This window comes from Phlebotomus papatasi, chromosome 1 (assembly GCF_024763615.1).
Source record: "Phlebotomus papatasi isolate M1 chromosome 1, Ppap_2.1, whole genome shotgun sequence".
Classification (NCBI taxonomy): domain Eukaryota; kingdom Metazoa; phylum Arthropoda; class Insecta; order Diptera; family Psychodidae; genus Phlebotomus; species Phlebotomus papatasi.
Genome location: NC_077222.1, coordinates 74,245,121 through 74,267,254, shown reverse-complemented (window position 1 = coordinate 74,267,254; position 22,134 = coordinate 74,245,121). Strand labels below are relative to the sequence as shown.

The 22,134-nt window shown below is 34.4% G+C and overlaps 2 protein-coding genes across 6 annotated transcripts in view; one reads left to right on the top strand and one right to left on the bottom strand.

Moving 5' to 3' along the window:
* The window catches only part of LOC129801932 (transport and Golgi organization protein 2), a 20,146-nt gene extending 10,144 nt beyond the window's left edge, over positions 1-10,002 (top strand). The window contains exons 1-5 of one of the 5 annotated variants that reach the window (XM_055847452.1): positions 5,246-5,495; positions 5,876-6,054; positions 6,125-6,247; positions 6,330-6,450; positions 9,468-10,002. In XM_055847452.1, the coding sequence (XP_055703427.1) occupies positions 5,910-6,054; positions 6,125-6,247; positions 6,330-6,450; positions 9,468-9,897 (819 nt within the window). In that variant the 5' untranslated portion in view covers positions 5,246-5,495; positions 5,876-5,909 and the 3' untranslated portion in view covers positions 9,898-10,002. Of the gene's footprint in view, positions 1-5,245; positions 5,797-5,875; positions 6,055-6,124; positions 6,248-6,329; positions 6,451-9,467 lie in introns of those variants that run through there. The other 4 variants (XM_055847435.1, XM_055847428.1, XM_055847423.1 and 1 more) reach the window with 4 other exon arrangements.
* Positions 9,881-22,134, bottom strand: LOC129801801 (RRP12-like protein). The gene is made up of 4 exons (XM_055847148.1): positions 21,888-22,134; positions 21,601-21,820; positions 12,987-16,562; positions 9,881-10,136 (listed from the first exon to the last, which is right to left on the bottom strand). The coding sequence occupies exons 1-4, from the start codon at positions 22,027-22,029 to the stop codon at positions 10,022-10,024; spliced, it is 4,053 nt and encodes a 1,350-aa protein (XP_055703123.1). The 5' UTR covers positions 22,030-22,134; the 3' UTR covers positions 9,881-10,021.

Sequence of the window (22,134 nt, the reverse complement as noted above, 5' to 3'; positions counted from 1 at the left end):
CAAGTTCATAAAACCACCGCTAGGGGCGCTATTATTAAAAAGAAAATTTTTAAATCTTATAAGTTAAATAACTCAAAAATTCCATCGTGCATCGGGCTAAAATTTTAGTATGTTGTAGCCGTTGATTATACCTATCAAACAAAAAAAACCTTAAGTCGATCCATAACCCCTGACCCGAGCTATAAGGGGTCAAAGTTCGAACATTGACCGGCCTCTATCTCCGGTTCTAATTAACATAGCGACCTAAATTTTACCTTTTTGGTTTCGTCTCGATGGGTACTTTCAGATGGAAGTTCAAAAAGTCACCACAGGTGGCGCTGTGATAGCGTCAAAATTCATCGAAATTCAAAGTCACTTTTCTCAAAAACGGCATTGTGCAAGTTAATGAAATTTTAGTATGTTGTAGTCCAGTCTAGGACGTTTCCAAAATGGTGCGTATGCGCGCTGTGGTTTCAATAGAACCGGAGATATGAGGGGTCAAAGTTCACGAAATTCAAAAAATCATATCTCCGGTTCTATGTGACCGATTTTGATGAATGAGGGCTTAAACGAAAGATCTCACCAAATGCTACAACTTTCTAGAATATTTGAACTTCGTGGGACCAACACCAGGGGCGCCACAGTCGAAAAACCAATTTCAATATCACATAACCTCAATTATCTCGACTGTCGCTGAACCGATTTTGATGATTACTTCAACATAATTGTAGAGCACATTTGTCTCTACATTTCGTCTATACATCATTTTCCACTCAGACTACGCTATCACTCCGATTTTGCCGTTTAAGTGTGAAAAAATTGATTTTTCCAATAATAACGCTTTGAAATCACTCAGATGCCAATTTGACTGCCTCTACTCCACCAAGACACTTAAAATAGGGGTTTAAATGGAAAGTCCCGCAAAATACAACAATTCTTTGATATAGTTGAAGTTCAACAAATGACTACTTGGGGCACTCTGGATGAAAAAACGAGTTAAGAAACAAAAAACCTCGCTTATCTTGGCTTCTGAGTAATCGATGAGTTCAAGTTCTACGGCAAAATTATAGAGAACATTCTGGTCTACATTTCACCCATATAACACTTTTCTGTCAGTTCATCCAAATCCTTGATATTTTGGTTTAAATACAAAATTTGTATAATTTCACGAATTTGATTCAAGATAACTGAATGGCGTCTCCCAACTTCAGCTCCAAATCGAATTTGCATGCACTCCGAGTTAGCTCACGTTAAGAATCTCACCTACATAAGCCGGTTAGGATTATCTGTCCCTTTAACTTCTCTACTCCACTAACAAGCAAGAATCTTGGGAAAATTTTGACTTATAGGAGTGGATACTTAACGGCAAGTGATCCATTAGATTTTGAAAAATCATTTAAATTGTATGCTATTTACAATATGTCAAGACCTTCAGGAAGTGGGCTAAACCGGTTAAACCTGTATTAGACTCGATACTACTTCTCATGGATTTAAAGACCTTTACATATCGAGACTAAACTTGTCTAAATTGGTTGAGAATTACTCTCTCCACAATATCTTTAACTTTTAACCTTGAAAATATATTATTAAGGAAATTCCAACGATATTTTCATATATATAGATGAAATATTAGTCTATACAACATCTAAAACAATCACAGAAATGATTAAAAACAGTACAAAACGTGTCTTAGAGCTATTTGCAAGAAATACATAGTTTCTGGAGTAATGGGTCGTTGACTTTTTTATATAAAGCTATTTGATGCTTACTCATAAATTGATCTCGGAGTCAGATAACAGTGCTCTGAGTAAGGGAAAGGGGAAAAAATCTAGTAATATTTATCCCTCCACACAGTACCGGATCTTATAATCCTAAAGAACTTTTTACTTTTAAGATATTTCGTGTAAGGGTCACGAGTGCAAAAAAATCCTACATGAATTTAAGTTTAAATATGAGGAGGTAGCTCCAACTCTGCAGACATATTGCTAGGAGCTTGAGCGTTCCGGAAACCCCAAGTTACTATCTCTATCCTTTTGACCCTTTTGACCTGTAGGTCTATATGTGGACAAACAGCCTACCGTAATTTTACTGCTTGAACTCCACCGAGAGATCAGTATATACATGTAAGCTCTGGATTTTTTCATCCTTCCAAAATTTCCACCTTCTACGCCTCAGAGACCACTTTTCTCAACAAATCTTCGCGTTTCGGACAATTACTTATAAATGGCGTCATGCTGTTTGTCCGGTTTTACGTATGTCTGTCTAATTCATCCGGCTCTCGCCAGGTCTAGAGCCTTTTAGGGACCCCTCCCGCAAGAGACGATCCAAGAATCTTTAACATGCCCCTAATTTTCCCCTACTCCATCTCCCATAGCTCCCCTTGCCTTACAATCTACATTTCGTCCTTATACAAAAATCCCCTTGAATCAATTTTTCCCAGATTTTTCAAGGTCAAAGCTTAAAAAAGGCCCTAGATAGCGTATTTCTCATCCGAATGGTATCATGTTTGGGATCGTTGGAAAGGTATTGGAATTGTTGATAAAACTGAACTAATTCCAATCTAAATTAACTAATTTTTAACCGAAATTTAGTTATATTACTCTTAAGTTATTTTGGGCAATGTTTTGAGCGATTTATAAATTGGATCAAAACGGTTGTGTACCGGTAATGAACCGGTTATGAATCTATAAGTAATTTTTGTCCGAAAATCAGTTTTATTACTTTTAAAACTATTTTGGGGTATTTTTTGAGTGATTTATTAATCGGTTTAAATTGGTTGAGAAGCGGTAATAGGTAAAAAATGTAGGGGAGACCGGGGAGGTTTGGGATAGTTTTTCATGTTTTGACTTTGAGACAGTATTCCAAAAATTCACGATAATGTATTACAATTTCATGCAGTCTATAGGATATACTTATGGGTATTGACTTTATAATAAGTACTCGATAGAACTTGGAAAACAGCTGAAATTTCTAAGAGAAGATAGAACTTTTAACTTGACGCTTTGTCCCAAACCTTTCCGATTTGGGGCAGTATGGGACGCAAAAGGGGATGTTTGGGACGCATTTTTCCTCGCATAATTTGCATTATTAGAGCATGTTACTTAATTTTATATACTAGATTAAAAATATTTCGAACAGTAATAAAAATGTTTAATCTTTTATTTCATACTTAGAAATTAATATCAATCTTATTTGTACAGTAGTCATTTTTTGTCAATCCCTTATTTAATGTATTTTCTTCTTATTTACTATCCTAGATTTCTTTGCTTTTTTATTCTAAATATTGGAATCATCATCATCAAATTCCTCAGGCGAGTAGATTCTTTTGACACTTTTAGTTTTGAACTCATTGGCGGATTCCTGTTTGATTTTACGACAACTGTATAGTAATTGTTTTTCCTTGTTTATCTAGATGAGCCCTCGCCTTGCCTTTTCTGAAGAACTTGTGAGAGTTATGAGAGACTTGTGAGAAATTTTCGAGTAAATAGTTTTTAACGGAATTGGGCAAGAACATCCTCAGGAGAAGAAATTATGGATTCCCAAGACATTTATGGTTTAATTGTCTCTGTAGGCAACTGCTGAACTGCTAAAGTTTTCGCAAGAGGGAGATTTCCAGTAGAAATTGGGAATTACTCTCCATTTTCAAAGTAACGATTTGCGCGCCACTTACAATTTTGTCAAAAATCAACGTCCCATTCATCCCCGTTCAGGTATCCCAACATCCCCGCGTGTAGTTTTGATATTTAAAACCTTTGAGTAAAAACCAAGAGTGTATGATCGTTTCGGGCATTATTTACAGATTGGTTTTTTCGTTTTTACACGATTATCTTTCTTTTCTCATCATATCTTTTCAATGAAATATGATCTTTACCCTATTTAAACAAAAGTTGCCCGAGTACATTTGATTTTAAGTTGCATTAGAGTCCGAAAATCAAGATTCTTTCTTCCATCGAAAATTGCTATTGTTTGTCTCACTCCCTCATTTGCTATTCTTTTCCAAACAAGTGAGTGAGAGGTATATAGAAAATTGAGGTTGCATTTCTAAAGCATTGGAAGTATAGGAAACCGACCCCCCCTGGTATGATCAGATCACGGAAACTTTTATAAAAATATGTTCCCAGATTACACTGCTAGCTAATGAGTTAGAAAAGTTTTGATTATATATAGCTGATATAAAATACAAAGAGGAAAACTGAGACGTCAAAATATACAATTTTTATAAATTTTTAAAAAATGTTCATAGAATTTAAGCAATAGAACTGAGGGACTGAGAATCCATTCTTTTAGTCAATATACATCTTATTGTTGCCTACGATTGAGTAAAAGTTAAATCCCTTTCATTTCATTAATTAATGAAAAAATCGCTTCGTCCCATACTACCCCTGTCCCAAACCTCTCCGGTCTCCCCTAGAAGTAATTTTGAGATATAACATCTAAGTCATGAGTTCATTCACAAAGCCTGGAACGCTTTGTCACCCCTTTTCATAAATCATCTGATTTGTTAAGATTATATGTCGAAAAATTATCCCTGGGCTGCGAAATTTTGAGGAGTCTTGAAATCTACAGATTATATACATTGCTCTGTCTATATAGTTCTAATAATAAAAGGATTAAATGGACAAAGTTTCGAGCTAAATTTTCATTGTGGATTAGTAGTCATTATTTGTTATCTTTATACTAATAAGGAAGGTATTTTAAATGTTTTGAAGAAAATTTCTCACTCTCTGATAAGATATATTTGTCAATGAACTTCAAAAATTAAACAAAACAGGATGTCTAAGAAAATAGGCAAAAATTACACTTTAAATAGATCAAGTGGGTTCTACAAGAGTGTGTGCATATATGATAAAAATAATAGTTTATTCTTGAAGAAAAACATCCGCTTTACTCCGTAATTTTTCCTCATTTAAACAGATATACGGTGAATTTCGTATTTATGCGAAAAGTTTTTTGAACTGCTGTTTTTTTCATTTTGGCTCCCCTAAAATGGGAGTATGAAAGAGAGATTTGTCAGAGTTAACTCTTATGCAATTAAGATTTTTTTCTTGTCTTCTTGCGAAATCAATGCCAAAAAGTCTGTATAATGATAGAAGATCTAACTCTATGTATTTTTCACGTCTTCTTGTTCATTTTTTTCTTTTTTAATTTTTTTTTTAAACAAAGCTTTGTACTCATAGCTGACTTGACAAATTAATCACTTCATTAGTCTCAGTACAAGTGAAATAAACAAAGTATGAAAATGAAAGAGAGAGATAGCGTAAAAAAAGTGCGGGAGAGACAAATAAAATTTATCAGTACGACGAAAAGTTTTAATCACTCCTCATTGTTTCACCACATAGTCAAAATCTACTGTCTCTAGTATATATCACACAAGGCACAACCAACTATAACAAATTGTGGCATTCCAAAGAAGGAATTACTCGTGAAACTTCTTCAGTAACTCGATTTCACTCAACCATAGATATTGTTGGTTGAATATTTCTAGATTAAAGGTCGGGAGTTGAGTGTGAGCTGAGGTATCGAATGTTTGGAAGTTTGATCAAAGTTCAAAATTTTCAAGATTGTGGGTGAAAAATACAGTCTGACGACTTACAATATTACTCCTTTCTCCATTCAAGTGAAATACTTTGCAAATTCACGTCGACATTCATTGAGAAAACTCCCCCAAATAAGATACTCCCCTCAACAGTTACTGATTGAAAAATGAAGTTTTTAGGCTGAGAAAGTGATGTCATTCTTAACATCTTTTCATATCGTCTTCAAACTGTAGCAGTTTTTTATACACACACTCACAACTTCTTGCATTTTCTCAAGTTTGTCCGTGTTTTTTTCCTTCTTTTTCTTTAACGAAATAACCAATTTAAATTGGCTTTTGCAACTTTTACTTCATCCCCAGCTATCAACACCGAGTCACACATTAAAGTGCAAACATGTGTATTTTATTCTTCATTGCAACTACCAATCCCACATCTGATGGATACAAACTGATATTGGCATCGAATCGAGATGAATTTTACGGTCGTCCAGCTCTACCAGCATCAAAATGGACTGAAAGCCACCCACATGTTTTTGGAGGTGAGATATAATACTTTTTAGATACATTCAATTTCATAGACTTAAGGGCAACTTTTAACCATTACTGAAGGACGCGACATGGAACCAGGCCGTGAAGGTGGCACGTGGTTGGCACTTGGCTCAAAAAATGGTGTGACAAAAATAGGTGCTCTTCTGAATATTACAGGTGAAAAGAGAAATCCAAATGCTATTGGTAAGTCTATTCACTTTTATTTTCTTCAATTACTTCTTCAGTAATTTTTTTTCTTGAATTTGTGGTCCTTTGACTAATCCAGGTAGAGGACCGATTGTCACAAATTACGTCTCTGGTGATCTTTCAAATAGCAAATATTCGGAACATTTGCTCCAAGAACATGAAATATATAATTCATTCAACTTAGTCTCAATTGAATTTGAGTAAGTATACTATTATTTGATATTTTAATTCAAAATTAAGAGTACAGTAGAGCGAAGTGGGGCACATTTTCATTTGGACAATTTTAAAATTGAGCAGTTTTCTCCTATTTTTAAATGAAACTGGACTTTATCATGATAAAATTTAGCTCCATAAATCAATTGCGAAGCTCAATTATATTATAATAGGGCTCAATTCCATTTAAAAATAAGAGAAAAAACCTAATTTCAAAGATGCCGACTTCCCCTTAACCCTTTAAGGACGATTAGAACATAATAAAGAAGTACATAATAAAGGCCCATAAAGAAAATAATTTTTCCTGACTACCTAAAGTTATTTCTTTCTTATGTCTGTACATAATTATAAAGTAGAAGGTTGAAGGAATCTAGAGTATTTTTTAATTTCGAAATGACGAATTTTTAATTTCTCAAATTCATAATTGATTTTATTTATTTTTTATACTTCCAATTTTTTAAGCAAAACCCTTTTCGCAATAAAAAACTACAATACTAATACGTAATATTTTTCATTGAAGCGAAAAATGTTATTCATTGGTATTGTCAGAAAAATTACTTGAATTTTTGGGCTATTTTTGCCCTTATCGTTCATAGAGGCACAAAATACACAAAATCAGACTCTGTTGGACTTTCCAAGGTTATATGTAAGACTTATCATTGATTATGTTTCTCAGTTTAATTTTTATTGTTGATTTTCAGTCCGTAAAAAGTGACTCGTCGTTAAAGCGTTAAGTTCTATGTCAACAAAACTAAGTGCATTCAAGTCCTCCTAGACTTCATACAACGATCAAAAACATGCTTACAAAAAAAAATAGGATACGATGGGGCAGGTTCAAGCAGCTGATTTTTTTTCTCAAACCAAATTTTTATGACCGAAAACTCATAAAAATTTAATCAAGCTGATTCTTGATTTCTCTTGCGTTTACTATTTGAAAATATGCAGTATATTTCTCATATTTATTATTGAAAAATTTAATATTTTCGAGAACCATGCATACGACGCGTTTTTTTATATTACTAATATCGTAAGTGTACACCAGGAAGCAGAATGTCGCTTCAATCCATTCGTCATAACTTCATTTTTGAGATTTTAAGATACTTATTTGAAATACAGTATCTGAAAAAAGTTTCTTGACAAACTTATATTCTAGAAGTCAGGTAGAAAATACTATTTTTAAATTTTTCTATTTGCAAATAAGTTGTTGTAAAAAACTAACTAATTTTAATTCATATAAAAAATAATTGTTTCCAAAATTTGATCATATTTTATTAGCCAAAAGTTTCTTGACACATTTGAAAAAGTTACTCAAATGTTCATACACTTACAACTAACTTCTTTTTATCTCCTAATATTTTGTCGAAAATATCAGGACGAAAAAAATTAAGGAAATAATACATTTTTTTGTTAATCTATAAATGAGGTTATAATGACAAGTTATATTTCGTTATTTTACGCATTTTCATTGCAATTCTTACGCAAATTTTCCATTACCATATTACCTTATCTCATACTCGGTGGCGCTAGGTGAAAATAACATAAGAAAATTGAAAGAATAAAACGAAAATTCGATAACCTCTGAGGAAAAAGAAACTGTACGATTAATTTCACTTACAGTTTTTTTTGCTTACTGTTTATCGAATTTTCATTTTATTTCTGCAATTTTCTTATATTATTTTCACCTAGTGCCACCGAGTATAAGATAAGGTAATACGGTAATGGAAAATTTGCGTAAGAATTGCAATGAAAATGCGTAAAATAACGAAATACGGTAAGGCTACGGCGAGCATTTTATTGTCAATGTGATTCTGCCCTAAAGGTTGAAGATTTACCTTTTTAAGGTGTTTTAAGTTTAACTGATGGACGGGACATACGGGACGTCCACGACAATCGTTTTTTAGCATGTATGATATTAGTGATCAAGGAGTGCCAAAACGTGTAGATTCAAAATTTGAGCCCGGTCTGATAAGGTCGGTTATCACCTGAAATCACAAAATCTGAGATTGTAAAGAATCTCAGCTGAAAACAAACTTGTAAGAGTAAAGATGTAATTTGTCTGACGAATTTTGTAAAATAAAGATGCTTATTATCACTAGACGAATTAAAATTGATAAGCTACTTTTAGGCAAATTGCGTTACTCTCAATATCTCCAATGAGTTTAAAGCTTTATGAATTAATTTATTAAATAATTTATTGTGCTTCTTCTGACATAATATCGCTATATCTTAGCTCGTTATTTACTAGATGTTTTCTCGAGGTATCTTAGATAATTATTAGGACTAGTATCACTATTTCCATTCAAAAGTATCGCATTCAAGGCTCAATAAGATTAATGAAGCTAAACTAAAAATTATTGTCTGCTGAGAAATTATCAAAAGTAAGTTATGGCAAACGCTGATCGAAGCAAAGAGAATTCATTGATGATGGTCGTAATTCTTAAGACGGCTGTGGCCACCCAAATAACTACGGATTACATAGTTGCCTTTTGTATTGCAACTTATATGAATAAATGAAAAATAAAATCTATCTTGGAAAGTTCTCAAAATTCAGATACGCTGGGGGTAGATTCATACGACAATATAGTATAGAAATTTTAGACAGTTAGAAATTAGCAACTTAATTAGTTTATAAATCTTAAATAATCGTGTTTTCTGTTAAACGAACTTTAGCAATAAATACGGGCAATCAACACTGTGATATTTGAAACTATGTAACATTTAATCCCAAAATTAATTATGGTTTCGAAGCTGTGGTTAAGTCACATTCTTTTTGAATAACAAATTCTAGTATATGTTTTTCAATAAATTGTAATAGAATGTATAAATAGAAATTTAAAAAAAAAATTTAAACGTATTCGAAAATGTAGTCTAAGTTCAAGTCTGATGCCCACAATGAATTTAGAAAAACTTATATATGAATTAGTCTAATTCTAATTTTAAATCTAAAATATTTACACTGCACATAAAAATATTTATGTTTTTCCAATGTCAATATCTTTCCTAGTCAATCAAGTGCCTCAATATTGCACACCAGTAACGCACCACCGGAGGCTTGTGCCTTCCCTTTGGACGAAGTTCACGGATTCGGCAATAGCCCCTACATAATTCCACTCCGGAAGGTAACTCATGGCAAAGAGAAATTTCAGCATGTTGTTAAGTCGGCCGGAAAGCACAATCTAGTGCAAGAATTAATGGAATTCCTCAAGGACGACCAAAAGTACTGGCCAGACGATGAATTAACACGAAGAGCCCCCAGATGGGCAGAGAAATTGAGTTCAGTGTGTGTAAAAATGCCCATTGAGGGCTACGGCAGTCGCACTAGGACTGTTATACTAATTGATGCGCAGAACTGTATGGATTTCTATGAGGAAACTATGGTGGGAACAGATCCCGATGGCGAATGGAAACAAACCCATATTCATCAACAATTGTGACGATATCAACATTTTGTATTTCATCCGGGGAAATATAATATAATAATAAATTGTAGGTGAGGAAGAAATTAAAGTTGATTTGCAATAATAACACTTTTTTAAAAATAATCACTTGCCTTATAAATTACTTCTTCTGCTTTCCGGCTTTCTTCAGAAGGCGATTTCGTGATCCAGCAGCAGCTCCTTTCCTAGCTCCCTGGACAATACTTTTAAATTGCCCAGCACTCTTAGCACGTTTCCTTAAATATTAAAGAAAAAACAACAATGTAGAAATATTACAACTTGTTTAGGCGTATTAGAACAGTGATTTTGTCAATGAACATTTAATTTTTTTTAGCTATTTCTAATTAGGAAGGCTGAGGCAGTTATATCTTTCGCATTTATTTTTCTATCCCTTTGAGGTGAAATCGTTGTAGTGCCTCACTATCGGAACTATCTGGTCCACTAAAATAATTAATTAACCTATATAGTTTGATTTTTGCAATTGATTTTACAAAATTCCATAACGACGTTATCACACTTGCTTTAATTGTGATTCACATTAATTGTCGCTTGTGAGCGTCCAAATATGTTATTTGTGTCTTTGAGTCACTTAATATTTTGGGTTTTTCTATTTAATGATAAAGAAGTGGACTTGGCCTGGAAAAATAAGCTTAAATTTACCTAAATCATAAATATTTTTCACATTAAAAAATTAAAGAGAAAATCGCATTAATTTTTCGCATTAATTCTATAAATCAATTTATATCAAATTTTGCGGGCCAAGTCTACCTTTCTATCAACAAATAGATCAAATTTTGAATATAAAATGATTCAAACACACAAATTACACATTTGGACTCTCACCAGCGACAATTAATGTGAATCATATTAAAATTTTAATGTGCAAGTGTGATAACACAGTTATACGGACTTCATTCTTAAGGGCCCAAATAGGCTCAGGTTGATCCTCGAGAATATTTAGCCTGTAAAATTTGACAGGAAAGATATATCCCAAACTATCACATACTGAGAGCTTAGGATCATCTATTAGAAGTCTTTAGCATAAAATTCCTTTATCTAATCCTTTACTGCCAAATTTTACAGGCTAAATATTCTCGAGGATCAGCCTGAGTCTATTTAGGCCCTAAGACTCAGCAATAGCTTAACTGCTCTAATTTCTTATCAATCAAGTTTTTCTTTAAAAATTTTAACTTAGGATTGGATTATTAAGGACAAGAGACTTATAGTTAATTCTGAAAAAGCAATAAAATCGATTGCTATTTAGGATTTTGAAACTTTCGGGAACTGAGCTAAAGGGGCTAAGGGGGCTAAGCTAATCAAGCCTAATAAAAAGTGAAGCTATTTTTCACTTTTCCTTGTAAAATTTTTGCAGATACTGCACCGCGACTTAAACAAATTTGCTCGTAGTTCTTGTATTATTTTGGCGAACATTATTTTTAGATAGCTTTTAATACAAGATTTCGAAATATATCAAACTAATAAGTGAATTCTCTTTAGGAAGAAAGTTGCTAATAGTCTTCAGTGCCTCCATGCAAAAACGTATGGAAAAATGAAATGTCGAGAACCCCTGGGCTAAACCTAGCCCAGGGCCTGAGGACCATGCTCTCTAGCCTGAGGACCATGCTTTAAATTGGTAAATAATTATTTTTGCAAAATTTCGAAATAAAAATAAATTTCTTAAACGATATAATTGAAACGAAAAAAAAGTAAAAAATATTTTTAAGATCTTTGAGCTATTACGGCTATTACAATCATTTATATAATTCTTAAAATATTTTTTTCTAAATAATTTAGATCCAAAATATGTGTCTTCCAATATTTTATGTTTCGATATTTGTTTATCGTTTTAATACTCAATTTTTATATGTTTCACTACGATTTAAAGAAAATCCATCTCATATAATGACCAGCGCACAATAACTTTTGTTTTGTAAACATGTTTTTGACATTTCAGTGAGAGTGTGAATGATATCTAGATCTAGTCATCTCACTCACTCTCATTGAAAATGTTTAAAACATGTTTACAAACACAAGTTATTATGCGCTGGGCATTATGCCCAACGCACAATAACTTTTATTTTGTAAACATGTTTTCGACATTTCAATGAGAGTGAATGAAATAGAGATCTAGTTATCTCGTTTTCTCTCATAGGAAATTTTGAAAACATATTTACAAACAAAAGTTATTGTGCGTTGGGCATTAGGCATTAGGTATAACAATAACTAAAAAAAAAAACATGAAGAAAAAATGAAAAATATGATTTGTGGCTATGAAATTATCATAGCTGAAACGATTAGGGTAAGTGTACCAAATTTCGGCTTAGTTGTATGCAAGCGCAAGTCTCAAGTTTGAAATGTAATATTTTTAATACACATTGGATTTTTTTATTCTTTCTTCTGAAACAGTGTTGCTTGGAATCTTGTAAAGAGTTTACCGTCTTGATTTACTCTAAAATCATTCTTAATACATTTTAAAATGAATAAAAATGTAGACATAGCTTTGGTGCCCTATTTCGGCCACCTTCATTCTCATAGTTCCTTGCCCTTCGGGAAGTTTTCTAAGGTCTTTTCCATGTCATCTCGTTTGTCGAAGCTACATTTTTTGTTATTCTTTTGCATTGTACAGTAGACTCTCGCTAATTCGGCTCTTTCAAGATCGTGCTACTTTTCAATTCGGGCGGCAGTTAAATTCGAAAAAAGTTGGTTGACATTTTTCAAGTTCGATTATGTTTATCAAATGAAGCAATTATGCTCAAATTTGCCATGATTTGTCATAGCGTTGATGTGATTTTGCATTATTAAGAGGTTTTCAAGAAATTTATAATAGCAATTAGCATGTAAACTCAATATGAGTATGCAGATGAACAAAAAATCGTTGCATTTCAAACAATTTGCTGCCCGAATTTCTCTCTAATTCGGTTGACATTTCAGTCCCAAATGCCTGAATTTGAAAGAGTCTACTGTATAATCCTGTGTCTACTGTAAAAACTAAAAATTCATAGAAATTCAAGGAACAAAAAAGGTGGCCGGAATTGCAAGCTGGCCGGAATTTGGCACACTTACCCTATTCCAATATGAAATCTTACCTTTTATTTAGGGTACTCTTATCTAGAGGGATGTAAGCGTAAGGATCGAACTTGCCCTTCTTCTTCACGTCTCCACGACCCTTCTTAGCCTTGTATTCTTGGCCAAATGTAGCTCCTGAAGCTTTTGTAGAGGCCTTTGAAACACGCGACGCCGATGATTTGCCCGATTTTCCAGAGTACGCAGACAAAGCTCTGTGAATTCCTATGCCTCCAGGACGGTATCCTGTCTGTCCGGACATTGCACTAAGAGCATCTTCGGCTTTCCGTTTACGTGATTTAGGAGTTGGATCTGGTTCTTCATCGCTACTAGAATCATCCATCAAGCGATTTTTCTTTGATGGCCTATCTGTCTCCATCTCAGCCTCATCTTCAGACTCTTCCTCCTCAGCATGACCACGCTTTGGTTCTTCAATCACCAAACGCCCATCTGTGGCCAGTTTGAACCCTCGATTGGGATCTTTCTGCTTTTTCACCAGAACCGACTCCTTTTCCGGACGAGAAGTTGTAATTTTTCCAATAGCATTTACATCAGCCAGATCAACAATTGTATCAGCATCCTCCTTAATAAAAGCATCCTTGGCCTTTTTACTTTTCCTCTGAGGTTTCTCCTCAACTTCATCCTCATCAAAATCTGAATCTGAATCTGCGAGAACATCATCAATTGTGTCTATTTTCTTTTCTAAAATTTCATTTTCTTCCTCCTCGTCGGTATCTTCCTTCTGATTATTCTTATCTTGTTCCTGTCGCTTCTTCCTTGCCTGTTCTTTCTTGATATTCTTCAGTCTTTTGTGGGTCACTTCATCGTTTCCTGGAACGAGTTTTATAATTGCTTCGGCTGTGAATCTTCGACAGAGACGCCTGTAGAGGAAACCCAGTTGCTTTCGGCAGTAGCGTTTGGTATCCGGGACCATTGTTGAGAGATTTTTGAGGAGAACAGGTAAATGATTGGCAACCAAAGGTACTGGGAGAACTCGCACGAATACCAATAGAAAACCAACACAGGCTGCCACAATGGACCTCTGTTTCCCTGTGACGTAGGTCAGCACTTGCTGAAGCACAAATTCAATTGTAGTCACCCTCAAACTCCCAGCGTAGTGTTGGAAAAGGAATTTGAGAACGAGGATGGTATTTGTGATTAGAACTTGATCTCCAGCCAGACCAGCTGACAAGGAATCAATCAGATCATTTAGTTTGCTGTCTTTCTCATGGAGATCTGCGATTATCTTTAGCAATTCATCAGCTACTGTCTCTTTTGTGCCGTGAAAGCTTCCGTAAGCCAGAATAAGTTCTGGAATTGTCTTTTTCACCAGCATCGATTCACTAGTGAGTTTCTTGGCGTGTCCAAACATCACAGCCAAACACGTCAGCCTGGATCCCTGACACTGTGCTGAAGTTTTTGTGAAAGTCGAGAGAAGGAGACTTCGGATATCAGTTTTGCGCTTAGTCACAAAATTCTTACATCCTAAATTCTCACTCCGTAGAATACTCTCGAGAAATTTGTAGGTTTTCTTCTGTTGCTGCCCAAAGCGATCTTCCTCCTTCACCACCATTGGATTTTTTCGTTTCTTTTCCAGCACAGGACACACGTACTTATCATAGAGCTCACTCAGCTTCTCCTCATCCATGTACAGTGCCAAGACTCTAACGAGCGCAAAGAGAGATTCTGCTGTAAATTTTCCCGGAGGATTGCCATTAAGTTGCCCAAGAGCTGTATCAAACAGCTGAATTCTCACAGGATTTGGAGTTAATTCCAGGTACGCCTTAATAACTTCCAGTGCCAATTCCCTCTGTTCAGCCTCATAAGTCGTTGAGGGTTTTGTTGTGAAAATATTGAAGAAAATTGGCATAAAATTCTTGGCAAATCTCTCAAGTTCCTTCTTGCAGGAATCCGTTGGATTTGTACAGAGTTCTTTTATTCCATCCAAAACAGGTGATCTCAATTCAGGATTATTGCTCAAGACATTCCCTAGTGTCCTTGCGACATTTTGAAAATTTTCCGGATCCACTGGTTGCCGGCAGAAGCCCGGAAATAGGCCCCAAAGTTGACAACAGAGCAGCTCATAAGTATGTGCAACAGGTGTATTTTTCTCCTCTTCATACTTGCGCCACTTGTTGCGACACTGATCAGCCAGACTGAGAATGTGATTGGTGAAAAAACTGAGCCTTGCATGTCTGATGGATTCACGCAGAAGCGGAAGAATCCAGCTGCGGTTGAGTGAAACAACTCCATTTTCCTCAGTCAGAGGAATTGCTCGGAGAACCCTTTCAGGACCCATTGTCTCAATTGCCGTGACCAGGCAGTGTTCAATTTGAACTCGGACAGAGCTCTCTGTATCATAGAGTCGTCCAACTGTGGCCACAATATCCTGAAGAGTGTCTCCAAAATGCCTTCCACAAACCTCAAAAGTAACTTTAAGGATTACAAAAACCTGTTTAGCCACATGACCAAAAGGACTCTCTGTCAACACTCTTCCAATGAATTTGATGACTTTCTGGAGTGAACCTGAATTATTGGATAGTTGCTGAGGAGCATCACAGCACGGTTGAACACAATCATATAAAATTTCCTTGAGAGCATTCGATGTAGCAGAGACAATTTCAAATTTATCACTTAACCATAAATCTGATGTGCAAATGTCCACAAAACGAGGCAGGCCCCGACTACAGAGATTTAAATCCCTCTTCGCCAGACACACCAGACCCTCCTTAAGTACCGTCACCCACACAATAGTCTGTCGCACATCTAGGCGATCAGGACGATACTCATAAATTGCAGAAATTAGTTTTCCCGTAAGTTGAGCACCAACATTCTCAGATTTACTGGCAAAGAGTGCATGAAGAGTTTGAAAGCACGTTGTCCTCAGAAGAATATTCGAAGCTGTCATTATGGACAAAATATTCTCACAAATTGCCTTGACATCTTCCTCCTTAAACACTCCAATAATTCCCTGAAGAAGTCCCAGGGTATGCAGAACAATTGTCTGAGAATTGGCCACTTTTTCCGTTTTGAATTGCATCACACAGAATTTTCGCACAATCCCACTTCCCGGATGCACCCGTATAACTTTTTCAGGAGTCTCCTCATTCAACACCATAAAACAACTGCCCATCATAATGCTAGTTATACCATGTTGGGCAGCCTTGCGAATCTTAGCTCGGGAATGAATTGTAAAACCCAACACAGATTCAAAGTACTTGATTGTGGAGGAAAGAGTCCACAGAGCATATTCCTGATTTCTCAGTAAGACACACATGCAACCTATCACATTCCTCCAAACACTCTGATTCTCCTTCTCCATAAACTCCTGCATGATATTGAAGAGTAACTCACCGGTTTCGGAGAATTTCTTTCGAAGCACTGCCTGAGGCACAGATTTAATGCCCATGGAGAGTAGAGAAAGAGCTGCAGCTGTGTGATTGTCATCTTTCACATTTCCTAGCACCTCAAGCAGAGCCACAAAGTACTCTGTGGAGGATTGAGTGCCCTTGTGATCATTCAGCACTTCAGTAATAGCTGCCAAGACGGCAAGCATGTCCTTGTGCTGATTTGAATCTGTCCGGAAGCGATTAAGAAGCCTAAGGAAATATGAAAAAAAACAATAAGACTATTTTTTTAAATAATGTCCAGTGCACAATAACTTTTCTTTATAAATATGTTTTCGTAATAGCCTATGAGAGTGACAGGGACGACTAGATCTACATCTCGTTCACACTCATTGAAATGTCAAAAACATGTTTACAAAATAAAAGTTATTGTGCGTTGGGCATAATGCCCAACGCACAATAACTTTTGTTTTGTAAACATGTTTTTGACATTTCAATGAGAGTGAGTGAGATCTAGATCTAGTCATCTCGCTCATTCTCATGGGAAATTTTGAAAACATGTTTACAAACAAAAGTTATTGTGCGCTGGCCATAATGTTCAAAACATTCAAAATAATACTGCAAATACGGCTGAACATCTCGTATGTTCTTTTGGAAGCGAGATTATTTCATTAAAACTTTTTTCTAAACGTGTCTGAACTGACCCTGACTGAACCCTTGTTTAAGTGCAGTAACAGTCATTAGATGTACAGTAGACTCTCGCTAATTCGACTCTTTTAAGATCGGGCTACTTTTTAATTCAGGAACCAGTTAAATTTGAAAAAAGTTTGCCACCATTTTTTAAGTTATCGAATGAAGCAAATATGCTCAACTTTGCCATGGTCTGTTTTAGTTATAATGTAATTTTGCATGATTGAAGGATTTTCATGAAATTTACAATAAATATGAGTATGTAAACTTAATATGACGTTATGTGTTATATGTTTGACGCCCGAATTTCTCTCTAAGCCGGGTGACATTTTGGTGCCAAATGCCCGAATTTGAGAGAATCTACTGTATAATTCGAAATCCTTTTATTCCGGAAAATTTATGATGATCGAGAAAGAGTTTTCCAGCGTTTTACTTTGAAGGTTGGTTACCAACGCTAAGACGGCGGTGATCGCTAACACACATACATTGAATTCTTTGTACGCCTATAATCTGTCAAAATTTCGCTTTCGAGAGCTCTAGCGCAAAAGCAGTATTTGAAATAAATAAATAAATAAAATAAATTAAATCTAAAAAGGATTCGAACCCGGAATACTAGTATCGCAAAGCGAGTGCTTTATTCAACCATTTAACTCTTTCCGGACCATAAGATTTCTAGAAAATAAATGTCACAATTTTTTGATCAAAAATATCTTAGATCACGAATTGATCAAGGTACTTTAGAAAATATCTTAGATTTGCACATCGATTACTATCATTTCTAAATAATCCAAAAATTGTTCTACTGCTCGATCTCCACGATAGAGCAGTTTCGCACCATTTTGACTTCCAAACGGTTAGATATCGAGTTCTAGTCTTCGATGACCCCTTCTAAAATGACATCATCTCGAGACATATTTCTTTGTTTTCTAATTTCTTTTCTATTTTTTCTCAAAATTTGTCTAGAAGACTTCGTTCATTTTTGGACATGTTTTTGAGGAAGGCCGCCGGCTGGACATTTCGTCCTTAGACATTTTTTACCGTAAAAAATCGCCATCTTCAATTATTCAAGTCCAAATTCCAACCATCCTTAAACCCTTAGTGGGCCTATTTTTCAACCGATTTTATCAAATTATGAATTTATTTAAAAGGATTTAAAATTGTCAAACTTGACTGCATCCGGTCGCAATCGGTAATTAATTGACAAAGTATCTGTACGTTTTTTTAATTAAAATAGAGGTTATTTTTTTTAATATTCTCTTGATCGATTTTGAACTTCGAGATGGTTTTATGACAATTTATTGACATATTTAAATTGATAATAAACTCATATGCATTCAAAAAATTTACGAAAAAGAATATTTACACAGACCTCTTTCTGAGAAGTTCTAGCACTCGCAAAGCCTTGAGGGTTCTGTCACCCTTTTTCTTCAAGTATCTATATTTTCCTTTGGGTATCCAGAATCTCAAAAGATGCGAAAGAGCACCCTCTTCAGAGATAATTATTTAGTGAGCATTATTAATTTTCTCAATGTTAATTTAAAATAAAAACTTAAAATGTTAATTAAGACTTTTTCTTCTATATTCAGTTTTGGTAAACAAAACCAAGCTTATTAAATTAAAATATTTTTCTAAATTAATTTTTAGCATTTTTAATATCAGTTTTGGATTTGTTTTAGTTAAGTTATTTATCTTAAATTATTTCATTGATATTATTTTGATTGTTTTGATGAAGAAATTAATCAGTTTGACATCTCAGGCATAGTTCCGGAACTAAATAAAATATTTTATTGACTATTTCGCATATTTGACTGTTGAAATAGTTTTTTTTTTAAAGATTTAATTTAAATAATTTATTTTAAATAGGGCTTTTTTTTTTAAAACAATATACAAAAATTTTTGAAGCACAGAATTTTATGTAGTCAAGGTTAATCGTTCCGTTGAATAATTTTTTAATATAAGAAATATAAAATACCAATAATTTTCAAGTATCTAAGCCTAAAATATTCAATGCCCTATCTGATTTTATTACATGCAGAATTATTTTAAAGAAATTCTGATAGGGGGAGATGGGGCTACTTTAAGCTGTGGGGCTACATTGATATATAATTTTTTCGCCAATATCTAAATGTATCTGGTCCTTAGAATTATTTTATTTGGATTCAAAATTGTTTTGTCTACCCAAAATTACATCATGTTAAAAGACAGTTTTCATTAGAAATATGCGGAAAATTGTATAACAATGTAGCACCACAGCTCAAAATAGCCCCACCTCCCTGTATCAGAATTTCTTTAAAATAAATTCTGCATGCATGTAATAAAATCAGATTAGTATTTTTATATCATAGCTATAGCGACCATAGCATTGAAGATAATTATTGCAAAAACTTTTTTTTTGTCTTTGAAACAATATCTCGTGTTGATTTCATGTCCTTGTTTCATAATTATTTTTATAAATATCACAATTTTTAGATAATTTTTCTGATAAATTTAATACTGATCGAACTCTACAGAGAGAGCAGAATAATTCCTCGTTTATTATTATTATATAATTTTGAATTTGGGACCTTCGGGAGACCTCCCATGGGACTATTAACATGTCCCTTATTTTCACTCAATTCCTCTCTTTCCTCTCCAAAACCATGTTTTTGGTACTGCTAGAAAACGCTTTCAGAAATTACTCAGGCGGACTTTTTTTCCTTGTACGCTAATACTGATGAATCATTACTAATAACGAGATCAAGGACTAAATCTAAAGTTAAAAAGGCTCTAAAGAGCACATTTATCAACCGAATGGGGTCATGTTTATGCTCGTTGGAAAGGTATTGGAATTCCTGTAAAACTGAACCGGTTCCAATCTCTTCGGAAGCGGTTACACTGAGAAAAAAAAGAGGGTGCGATTAACTTTTTTTCCTCATAACTTTAACACTTTTTAGGTGTAAAAATATATCAACATTTTTTATTGTTAATTTTACACCTTTTTAAGGGTAAAATTAACATGAAAAAGGGTCACTTTAACCCCGAATACACATAAAAAGGGTAATATTTACACCGATTTTGGATCAATATTGCAGGGTAAAATTAACATTTCTGGAATGTTATTTTAACTTTTTCGGATTTCTCTCAGTGTAAAATCGATAATCAATTTTTATCCAAAATTCAATTATATTCCTAAATTATTTTGGGCGATCTTTTGAGTAATTCAATCTGTTCAATAAATTGGTTGTGAACCGGTAAACGGTTAATGATGCGAAAGTACTTTTTAAATATAGCATGGTCTCTACACACTTCGAGCATTTTCTTTAAAAAATGCCTTTTTAAAGAAAATTTCTCTTGTTCTTGTAGGCAGAAACGTCACGTTTTTTTTAAGACAATTTTTGACGAAAATTGCTTCTAGTGTGTAGACTAGACACCATAAGGCCCTTGACACACTTACGACTTAAGCCGAGAGACGGCTTAGTGTAAAATGATAGATATGTGGTATAACCATTATTTCGAATACAATTACGCTATAAGCCGTCTCTCGGTTAATCCTCAGGTCTGTCAAGGCCCTAATACAGGTTTCAGACCTAAGAGCCTCGACAGCCTGAGGATTGCCGAGAGACGGCTTAGCGTAATTATACTCGTCATAATGGTTAAACTTAATTTTCATTATTTTCCATATGGCTTAACTGTTATATTTTCTTATCAGTTAAGATTTTTTGGAAAAATTTTACTTAGGATTGAATTATTAAAGGCAAAAATTCTACTAGATTCTGAAGACCCAATAAAATTGGTTGCTATTTAGGATTTTCAGACTAATGGGAATTGGACTAAACACTAAACATCTAGTCTGAAGACCGCTTAAGCCTCGAGTTCGAGCATTATGCCAAGCTGAGCTTCGACGCTTTTCCATCCATTTTCTGATAAATTTATTTTTTTTACTTCAAAAGGTAAAACTTTTACCTTTAAAAAAAAAGTTTTACCTTTAAAAGGTAAAACTTTTTTTTTTAGGTTTTTCTGCCTAATTTGTATAAGTTGATCATTTTTTTTTAATTGTTATATTTATCAAAAAATAAATAAAATTCTCAAAGGACACAAATTAATTTAGGTTCATTTAAGAGAATATTTTGCCTGTTAAATCTAGAAGATCTTTCCAAAACTATCATAGACACTGAGAGCCCTAAGAGCTTGAATCACCGGCATTACTGACTACAGGTTCTTTGATTATGTCTATTTGTGAAATAAGTATATATTCTGAAAATTTAGAACAGCCAATCAGAGAAATTTATTACACTAATTGCTTTATTACACTATTGGGCTTTTTTCTTATTTAATTTTCATTTACCTTCCTATACTATTGTAAATCTTTCTTTTATTTTTCTTTCTCCTTTTTTGTTGCTGTTTTTTTAACTTGTTTTTCTTTTTTCTTTATCACAATTGTTGTAAGAGGGATGAACCCTATTTTTGTGATTGAATAAATATTATTACTATTACTATAATAAATTTTGTAAAATAAAATGTACGCAATCAAATGTATGCTCAACAGTACGTAATCGCAGCCCTCGCAGCCATATAAAAATAAACAAAATGCAATCCATTGTTTAACGAAATTTTAACTTACTTGCTGAAGCTGGCATTAGTGCAGTCTGTGTAGTTTGTGGCAAAAGTCTTGAAAGTCTTCCCTGCAGACTCCGTCATCATGTCATCGAGGCTCACGGACCTCATACTCAGGGCAATATCCTTTACAGTGGGATCTGCCTGTCCGGAAGCGTATATTTGCCGGGCTTCATGCTGCATCACTGCATCCAGGGTCAATCCACTCTTGCCAGCATCTTGAGTCGCTGAAATGCAAACCAGACAAATTATTAAATCTCTGACCAGTGGCTAAAAGGTCCCCAAAATATTTACAGAGGCTCAAGTTTGGCTGGAAGAAACGCGACTTTGCCTTGCTGCGATGCTTAAAGTTTTGTGGATTTGTAACAGCTGAATGCCCTGGAGCCCATCGTTTTCCTTTACTGTGACTCTTTAATTTTGACCTAAACTTGCCCATTTTACTTAGAAATCACTAAAAATCAAAGATATTTGGGAGAAAAACAGAGCACAAAATTCAACTAAACAATGTGGTCACCAAGAATTTGAGGTTATGAACGCAGCC